The 10,096-nt window shown below is 36.6% G+C and overlaps 1 protein-coding gene across 2 annotated transcripts in view; it reads left to right on the plus strand.

Annotated features, from left to right (window-relative positions):
- Window positions 1–10,096, plus strand: part of DENND1A (DENN domain containing 1A) — a 211,402-nt gene that overhangs the window by 24,898 nt on the left and 176,408 nt on the right. For both annotated transcript variants that reach the window (XM_035888591.1, XM_009648821.2), the window contains exon 3: window positions 10,017–10,060. In XM_035888591.1, the coding sequence (XP_035744484.1) occupies window positions 10,017–10,060 (44 nt within the window). The remainder of the gene's footprint in view (window positions 1–10,016; window positions 10,061–10,096) is intronic.

Below are 10,096 nucleotides of genomic sequence, written 5' to 3' on the forward strand. Positions count from 1 at the left end.
TTGTGGTTTTACATGAGTTCCTTGTAATATAGTATTTCTAAAAAGCAATGTGACATTAAAATGTTATTCCTGGCTTTCTTCAAAACAACAAACAGAATTAAAAATCATCTGGTTGACACAGGAAAGTAGAAAACGTGACATTATGTAAAAATTTCTCTTAAAATTAATTGAATAAGGAATTTTTTTTGAATGAAGGTGCTTATTAATATGCCAGTGTTAGGTATGAATTAAGTTGGCTATAAGCTCTCATTTTATCAAATGTAAATCTTTTATTTTGCTGTAAAAAGCTAGCTTAACGAAATTGGTTTGGGCTACATATGCTTGAACCTTCAGCAGAAGCAGTAATCTTGGGAAAGCAGATAGGCATACATAAGCAATTTGAAATACATGTCTTGTAAATATTAAAGAGGGTGACTGTTTCTTGTAAAAATGTCAAAACTCTAGTTGCTTTGGTCTTACCTTGTGTAACTTGAGAATTTGCATTCTGGAAATATAAGTTACATTGGCAGATTTACACAATCACTGCTTGTGTCTGGTATTGTTAAACTCTAGATGATGCGCTAACTCTGGATTAATTTTTGCAGCATGCTAGCTACATGTGATGAAGGTCTGTTTATTTTTCTTCCTTCATTGCTTCTGAGACTTAAGAAAAATCTTATCTTGTAAATCCTACCCTGTGTGGTATTGGCACTTCCAGATTGTCACATTTAAATCATAGCATGAAATATTAGTTAACTGTTTCTTTCATATTTTCAGGACAAGGAGGGCTTGCCAGCTGCTGCTGAAGTGAAGAGGCTGTCACCAGGCAGCTCTGCTGTCTCAGAATATAAATACAAAGAGGCAGGAGAGAAACGAATTCAGTATTCATGGCCTGAGCACTTGAAACACATCTCTATTAAATTTATAGAGTGGTGAAAAGGTTATGAGAAAAAAATATACTGATCAAACACAAATAAATTAAAAAAAATTATTAAAACCAAAAAAAGCGTGCTTCAGTAGGTGTTCCTATTCAATTTCTACATTTAAACTCTTTTGTATGATTATTACAGGCAGCCTGTAAAATGTTTCAAGATGCTTCGTGTTTGATTTTGCAAGCCAGGCTTTGTGGATTTCTTGCACATTGAAGTAGGATGTTACCTAGTTGTATTTTTTGCAAGTTTTAGCTGCTGTATAATTTGCTGACTGAAATTACAGGGGGAAAAAAGAATTAAAAACATAATCCATTCAAAATTTGCTCCTTGCAGGCCTCCTGGAGTTTGGCTTAGATTTCCAGTAATACTAAATTTCTGGGTTGGTTGAAGAACAGATGGTTATGAAGAGAAATATCCCCTTAAGTGCATAGTAAAGCAAACTCAAAAGATTCATCAACCGTGCTCTAATGTGGACTTGAGGTATCACCAAAGTAATTAACCATTGCATATAAAAGATCTGAAGACCTCAGATGAAGATGGGAGAAACATGTAACAAACAGGACTTGAAATAAGTACTTTTTTGTCTTCCGTTTTTAATCTCTTTTAGCTTTATCTTATGCATTGCATTTTTTTTTAGTTCTAGCTCTAGTTACATCAGTATCATCAGTTTAAAAATTATTGATCTGGACTGATGGTTTTCTGGTCTTCTTTGTAAAGAAGTAATTCTGAGTTTTCTGATCACTGAAGAAATTTTACACTTTCTAATGTCTCCTTATTCTTACAGTTCAGAATGTTAGTAGAAGATAAATTAATCTGTGCTGTTAAACAACCAAATTTTTTTTTTTTTTTAAACTGATTTCTTGGTATGGATGAAACAAAATGAGTTAAGGATTTAATATAAAGTTAATTCCCCAACTGTGTTTCATATATCGAATACTCTGTGCTTGCAACACAACTGTTTCACAACTTCCATTGAAAGAATTGGTAAAGTTTTGATTAAACCTGGCACCGTTCCATAAAAGAATCCAAGAGAGTGACTAGTAGCAGTTGAAGATGGAACATGCTATCTTATAAAAGGGTCTAATTAGTCTGATGCATAACTTTTCCAATATCCTTTTACTTATCATTTATCAGATCTTGACTCTGACACATGCACTTTCTTCAGTCCATTGCTTCTTGACCTGCTCCTATTACAACTTAATGCTGGGGAAGGGAAGAGCTGATCTTGTTCCTTGGGAGAGATGACTACAGAAGAGAGTTGAAATAAAATATAAACTGAATCAACTCCTCAGTTTTTGGGGTTATGTTTGTGTTAACATTTAGATCAGAGCTAACTTCAGTGTTGGGGTTTTTTTTTTTGGTTTTTAATTCTCCAGCATCTGTTTATTTCATGATACTTCAGTTCTTCAAATGGTATTGAAACAATACAACAGATTCTTTGAAAGTTGTAACTGTGCCAGAGGAAACTGGAAATACCATTCTTAACTCTACTACTTTTCTGTAGTGAAATGTCCGTGTGATGCTAAATACCTTTTAAGTGGCAAGCTGTACAGTTCAACAACTTGACGTGACACCAAAGAACTGAGTAAGACTTGCTAAGAGGAATAAAGTAGCCTTTCTGTAAAAGACAATTAATGCTTCTCCTGTCATCTTATCCAAGAAGTGATTGTTTCTCTTTTACAGTTACTGTAATTCAGTTTTTTAACAGGATTGTAAGATGAATTAACCAAGACCCCTTTAGATGGAAAGTTGGTTTGGATGCTAGAAGCAGTGAAAGTCTCATATGGGTCATAAAGCTGCTGATGGACGAATGTGTGCACTGGAAAACTGCTGTGAAGAGATCAGTGAGGAGCCCAGCCACCTCAGGTGTACTGAAACATAAGGGTGACTTTGACAACTTTTGCCAGTTCTTGTATTGTTAGGGCTATTATCTCTCCATAGTGTGCAGAATCATTTGAATTTTAAAGGTAATTCTCTTTATTCTGGAGAACTGTACATAGTCTTAAGTAAAAATGCACAAGGAAGTTGTAGCTTAACCTGCTTTAGTTTGAAAGGATTTTTTTTCTTTAAAAAAAAAAAAAGATACTGCTGAACACTGCCTACGAAAGTTTTTGCTCCTCACTGCCTCTCTGGGTCTTGATGTGTTAATAATATAAAACAATTATGGAAATCATGGTGATTTGCTTAATCTGTTCTGGTTTTCTCTCTTCCTTCCTGTTTCCTATGATGTATATTTTATGTTGCCTTTGCTCTCAGTCTTTCCTGCTTTTGAATCATTTTACTGAACTCTGAGCATCATTTCATGTGTGAGTTGCAAACCTTATATTCTGTCTTTAGATTAAACTGTTGTGAAAGCTGTTTTCATGTTACCAGTGAGCAGTGAGGTTTTTGGCACTGGCAAGGCAGACCCAAATGTCCTGCTAAGAGAGAGAGGCAAACTTGCAAGTCTTTTTTTTTTTTTTTTTTTTTTTTTCTTCCCCTGGATGCTTTTCCTATGTAATTTTTTACTTTCTTCTATTTTTTTTTTATGCCATTAATGTCAATGGACTCATTTGAACAGCAGCTGATGTATGTGGTATGTGCTGATTCACTCAACTGGTGATTGTACACTCACAAAACCCAGTAACCGAGAATGATAGGTCAGCAACCACAAAGATGTGGACTATATCTTAGAAGTGGAATACTTGCTTGAAATGTGATCTGCTAGGTGAACAGTTTCATTGCATACTACTCTCATGTGGGTTGTATTTTTGAATATTGAACCTGCTATGTATGCTTCCTATGCATATTGATACTTTGGGGTAACTTCAGTTGCATGCACTGCGGTGCTGGCAGGTTTGTGTGTGTGTGTGGTTGTTTTTTTTTTTTTTTTTTTTTTTAATAATACAGTTTGTAAAGACATTCTTATGGAATTTTCTTTCACATCTTGGTTGTTTTCTGACTTGTATATTTTTAGAATAAGGAGTACTTTAAGAAGAAAAGATTGAAGGCTTAAAGCCTCACATCCAGAAAAACATAATTTTTATTCCATACGTATTTTCTGCCAGAACTTGTGCGGAGGTTTCTTGTCTGTTGTCTTGTGCGTGTAGGTTTTTTTCTCTCCCACATTTCCACCACCCCCCACCCCCCTGCCTTTTCTCTCCTCCCCCTCTTCCCCCACTCTGAGATGGTATCTGCATGCTAAGTCTGCAGCAGTTTAGGGCAAACAGAAGTGTTCGGCTGTACTGAATACAGGACATCAAGGAGTTTGCAGAGGTTTGGAAAGAAGTTTACGTTACTTTTTAGTTGTGCTGCATAAGTACTATAATGTGTAGTGGGTCTTGAAATTAGATTTACTCTGGATGGAATTCCATTTCGTTTTAGAGGGATTGCAGCTATAAAGACCTTAACGAAGTGAATGAGTTAAATCATTTAGTTAAGGAGGAAAAATGAAATAATTTTCACTGTATTTTTCGATTTGGTATTAGTATATATGAATGATTTGCAGCCAGTGTGGATTAATTTGGCTGACTTTTATCAGAAGAAACAGGTTAGTATGTATTGGTTTTGTGTGGTGAACTGTGGGAAGTATTTTCTGATACTTTTTTGAAGAACTTCCCTGGTTTTATAATTTCCATGCACTTCAAATACAGACCAGTTTGAGTTGCGCTATTTTTAGAAGTAATTAAGCATGCTTCTTTTTAAAAGCAAACCTCTCCACTTCATGATGTAAGAAAAGTTGAGAGTAAAAGAGCAGCACAGTTACACTAATATGCCATTGTAGCATGTTCCCATCCTGTCATCTGGAAAATTAAATCAGGTTACAGCATGGATTAACATCTAGACTTGTGAGGAGGGAAGGTAGTGTCTTAAATGCCATGAAATTGAACAATGGGATTATGCAGTTCACAGCTGATTTCAATATTCTTCTGTATTTGGCTTTTTGTTGTACAAGATTAGAACTTGGAAACATTCACATATTTACTAAAATACTAACACTGGTGGCTTGAATACGGTTGAGTAATCAATACAATGCTCTACATAATGTGCGTAGATGTGAGGTAGAATCTTGACTACTAGTGGGAAAAACTAAACGTCGTAGCAATGAAAACTGTTCGCCTAGTGTGGAATCGATGGTGTGTGCTGTTTGGCACTCTGTAAGTGCATGGCAAGGAATTAAAATGTTTCTGTGTCAGTGCAGAGAAGTTTTACTCTTCTCTCACTGAGAAATAGCATTGTCTTTTCTTACCCCTTTTCAAAATAAAAATATGTTCAGTTAGAAAAACTTCACATATTGTTCATGTGAGAATTGATTCAGTAGTTTCCCTCAAAAGCACCTCTTAAAACAGTTGCAAAGGAAACTGCTTCAAAAACAACCATGTGATCCATTTCGTATGGGTTTTTCCTAGCTGGTCCTCCCTAGAACAGTCTGTCTGTTGTCAGTAATGAGGGCTTGCGGATCTCCAGGTCTCTGGCTAACCTAGATTTTATGGGCGGCAGCTGCTTGTATGGAGCTGTGCCCTCTGGGAAGAGGGCTTGCAATGATGGGCATCAGGTTGGTAAGTGAACCTGCATGGACTTCAGTGAAGTCACTCGTGAATCTTAGGACATTCATATGACACGCCATTGGTTTAAAAGCTTTTTGAACTTGAGTGTAAACATTAGGATTAAAATTGACTTTTTTCTTTGTACCAACAGGTTTAATTAAAATTTGTGACGTATATGTATTTCATTGCACTTGCACCCATACAAGAATGGGAGATTGCAGATAAGATGGTGTATTTTAGCTCTATTCAGAAGGATATTGTTTGTATGCTTCATGCTTCACACTTGTAACTTACGATTTCTGGTGCTGTATTTCAGCATGCTGTTAATACTAACATAGGGTCATTTTCCAGAGAAGTTCGTCAGCACTTGCTTTAGGCAGAAGCTGTGTGGATCTTGTCGTCTTTTGTGAACTGAAACTACAAAACCAGATGTAATGAAAGATAAACAGGAGATATTAAGTTGCCATCAGCATACAGGTTTAACCTGTAGCACAACTTGAGTTCATGTTTTGGGTTTCAGGAAAAGTTTGAGAAGCAGCTCCACAATTCATGTGCCTTTTTTCTTTCTGTTGTTAACTTGCACTTTGTTCATAGTTTTGCAATGTGTCCTTTTGCTACTGCAGCTGAGCTTTTAATGCTTTATAACTTTATAAATGACTGGTGCACTGGAAATCTTCAAGCTCTGTGCTTTGCTGTAACTATGTAAGAGGTTGGTTAGGACTTCAGTCTGTCTCTTCCCTTGTTCTGATGTCAGCAAATAGATTCCACCCTCCTGAACTTGAACAAAAGTATTTTACGTGTGTTTACTTTGCCTATGGAGTATTAAAGTAGAAAAATAGTTGAGCATCATTTCATTAGAAAGCCTGTTAAGTACCTAGAATAAAAGCGTTGATGGTGTCTTGAGCTGCAAAGGGTTTTCCGACTGTCTGGAGATACAGTGGAGCTACACCAAATTCTGTTTGCATGCAGTGTGCAGAACAAATTACCCTTAGTAAAAGTGTTTGAAGTTTTTGAGTTACTTCAGTTTTATAGGCAGAGTTGACAGTCAGTTATGTTCATGTCTTTTCCAAGTATTTCACATGAACGCTAAAGCATATGTTACTGATACTAGTGCTGGTTAAAGCTGAATCCTGAATGCTTGTTCGAGCTACCCTCCTGTATTCCTCCGTTTGTATGACCATTTGGATATTGTGTCCACTGTGATAATTAGGTGCCTTGTGCTTAGCCTTTCAGTGGAGAGCCTGGCCATACTGAGTAATAGAAATGTTTGGTTTGTAGATGTTTGTAGTTCATAAAGTCAGGTGTCTTGACAGCCACTATCTAAATGTATGTATTTAGGTAAATCCTCTTGGTTTCATGAGGATGCTCTGGCTTCGTGGAACTTCATGTAATGACCACGTAGAATTTAAATATAATTTTATTGTGTATGTAAGTAAGCATAATTAAAAACACCTTTCAAATGAACTGTAGATTAACAAGGAAAAATGGATAAAGGGGTGAAAGCTATAGTAAGATGTGATATCATGTGGTTGCTTTTTCCGTTGTGTACTGTTTTCCAAATAGAGATACTGAAAGTTTAATAAATATTGCCAGACCATTTAAAAGCTAAAGTGATGGAGCTGACGCAATGCTAATTATAAAGTACTTGTAAAAACATGAGGATGTGCACGTGTGTGGCTGCCAGGCATAATTTAGAGATGGTTTTCCTAACTGTAGGGTTCCGGGTTAGATGGATCAGCCATTCTGATGCTGTTACAAGATGTGGCATCAAAAGCAGACTGTATACAAACTAAATATCCCACTGTCTTAACAGGCATGGGACACCTGGTGCAATTCCACAAGGTGCTTTGCTCCTCCAGCTAAGTAAATATTGCTGTTACTGCCATTGAAATTGGTGGATGAGAAATTAAGTTAATTTCATGCATTGTGGATGAAATTAAATTTCTTATAATGTATACAGTTGATTAACATAGGAATTTTTATTTATATTAAACCAGCTTATGAATGTATCATAGCACTGTGAGATTAATTTGTCAGATAAAAATGTAATTGTAGACTGCATGCTTTGAGAACACGTTCACCTTGAACCTGTGGAAACTGACTCAGGTGGGGCCTCTAATCATGTAGATGGCTGTGAATAAGTCACCATCAAAACTTTTGCCAAATCCTGTTCAGTGTGTAGTCTAGTCAACTGATGCACAAAATGTGGTGGTCGTTGGAAGAGATGAGAGAATGGAAATCTTCTGGTACATGCACCAGCACGTATTTATTTGCCCATGATAACTTTCAGCTACCAGTGCTTATGAGCGAATCGCAGTATCTCGCAGAGGGGTGCACAATGCACCTCTGTCTTCAGGATGGTGATCTTGCTAGGAGCTTTCAGAGCTTACATAAATGCTGGCAAGCAGGTTCCTATAGGCCTTCCCCCATGCCAGTGAGCTCCTGAAACACAGAAGGACTTTCAAGATGCTAAGAAAACAGGAGAAATACATGCTTACACACACACGCTTACTTTGTATGACTAATCTGTTTTGTTGTATTTTTAGAGAATGGAAAATGTGGATGACGATCTGTGGAGGAATGTGTTTAGAGCAAACAAACTATGAATTTATGTCCCAATTTTATTCCTCATTTCTGTAAACAATGGTAAATGATAAAATGTTCTGTGTGTTGGTATGTGTATATCTATTTATATTAAGTTTGAGAGCAACGAATCAATGGGGGAGGGATGTCACTATCATGTTCCAGGCACTGTTACAGACTTCTTAAGTGATATTATGTACTTGGATTTACAAATTTATTTCTTTCATTGAATTGTCTAGCCTCAAATAATTAGTTTTTAAAATATTTAAGAATATGCATTATAATATATGTTGCATAGTTCCATCTCACCACTGATACTGTGCTTGTTTTGGTGAAACGTGAACTGGACTGTCCTGTTAATCGTTACGTGCGTATGACGGACTGCTCGTGCCAGCTCAGCTGTTCCCATTTGTTTGCATGTTTGGGCACTTAGCCTCGTACACTTATCTGCATATAGATGTAAGAATTTTCAAGCTAAGGCTTTAAAATGTGATCCCTTGCTTTCTATTGGTGTTAACGTAGAAGGGTTTGCTCACACGCACATGTAAAGTTTGATGTGTTAGGTATGTAACTGTATGTGTGTAATGGTGAAGTGTTAAAATGAAGCATCTGATTGTCTGGAAAAAGTTAAGCTAGGAAGTTTATTAATGTACAGTCTTGCTGTATTTCTAATGTAAAACCAGTACACCCTAATAAAGAGTTTGCATCTGCTAGCAATTGAATCACCAATCAACTGATTTATTACTAAAGTAAACTTTGCCAATGACAACGGTAGGGTGGGGCTATTCTGAAACAAGGGTGTATGGTGCACGTGCCCTGCCAGCGACTCTTCCCCTCAAGCCTCAGTGAAAATGCAGCATGGCAATAAGTGAGCAGCAGAGGTTGGGTGTGCGATGTCGCTCCCTGCCTAATAATCAAAATTTGTGGAAACTGGACAGAGAGTCAAGAATCTGGTAACAGAGTATCCAGTGAGGGCCTACAACACAACCCATCCGATTGCGCAATGGGTAGAAACCTTGCAGGACACCAGCTGGTTTTTTTCTATGCCTTTCCCTTTATTCTTAACTCTTGTGCAATTGTTGTGTGGTTTGTTTTTTGGTTTTTGTAATTAAAAAAATTCTTTGTAGAATAGAATCTGTTCTTCTCAGCCATGTTCCTTTGAAAAATGTATGGCTTTGAAGAGTTCTATTTCAAATAGATTGTCATATAAATAATTTCAATCATGATATTTTGTTGTTTTATGAACATCTCTAATTAAATTCAAGGAATACTACCATGTTATTTATTCTGACAAGCCAGAGGAAGAAGGATGTTGCATCAGTCTTGAATGCTTGCTAATCTGAAGCATTAGAGGTTCCAGGGCTACATTAATTACCTCTTTCAAATTCTGGATAAATATTTTTTGTTTTCTAGGAAGCATTAATATTAATATAACATTAATAAAATAACATCAATATAAAGTAGTTTTGAGAGATTTGTAATCTCGTATCACTGAAAACATCTGCAGAGGTTAATCAATGCAGTGTCTGTAGCTGGAGAAACTAGTTATCTGATTACAAACAAAATCTAAGTGCATGTGGTCACCATTTTCTGGTGACAAGCCTAGTTAGCAAATTGCAGCCAGGAAGATATTGCACAAGGTAACAGCCCAAAGTTCAGTGTAGCACCAGGGCATCTCTTCTAAAATAATTTGTGTATAAATATATTTTTACATACAGATTTGTGGGTGTATATGCATGCATATGTACACACAGATATTTATGGTTTCATGTGTTTTCTGTGTGTATGTTTTATATACAATTTTTATCTTTCTGGAGGAGGGTAAAGGGAGAGCCTTGAAAAGTCCTTCCCTGCTCTTATCAACATAGCAGCCTCAGCTGCCCTCCTTGGATCCCCTGCCAGGGTTGCTATCATCTTCTGATCAAATATTAATGTGTGATTCTCTGCTTGCTCACTAATCCAAAGCCAATTAATATTATCTGTCAATTATTTACAGATCCTGAGGTGCGGAGGCAATTCCCAGAGGACTACAGTGACCAGGTTTGGAATGCGTAATTAATTTTTTACATGACAAAA

This window comes from Egretta garzetta, unplaced genomic scaffold (genome assembly GCF_000687185.1).
Source record: "Egretta garzetta isolate BGI_Z169 unplaced genomic scaffold, ASM68718v1 scaffold211, whole genome shotgun sequence".
NCBI classification, from domain to species: Eukaryota; Metazoa; Chordata; class Aves; order Pelecaniformes; family Ardeidae; genus Egretta; species Egretta garzetta.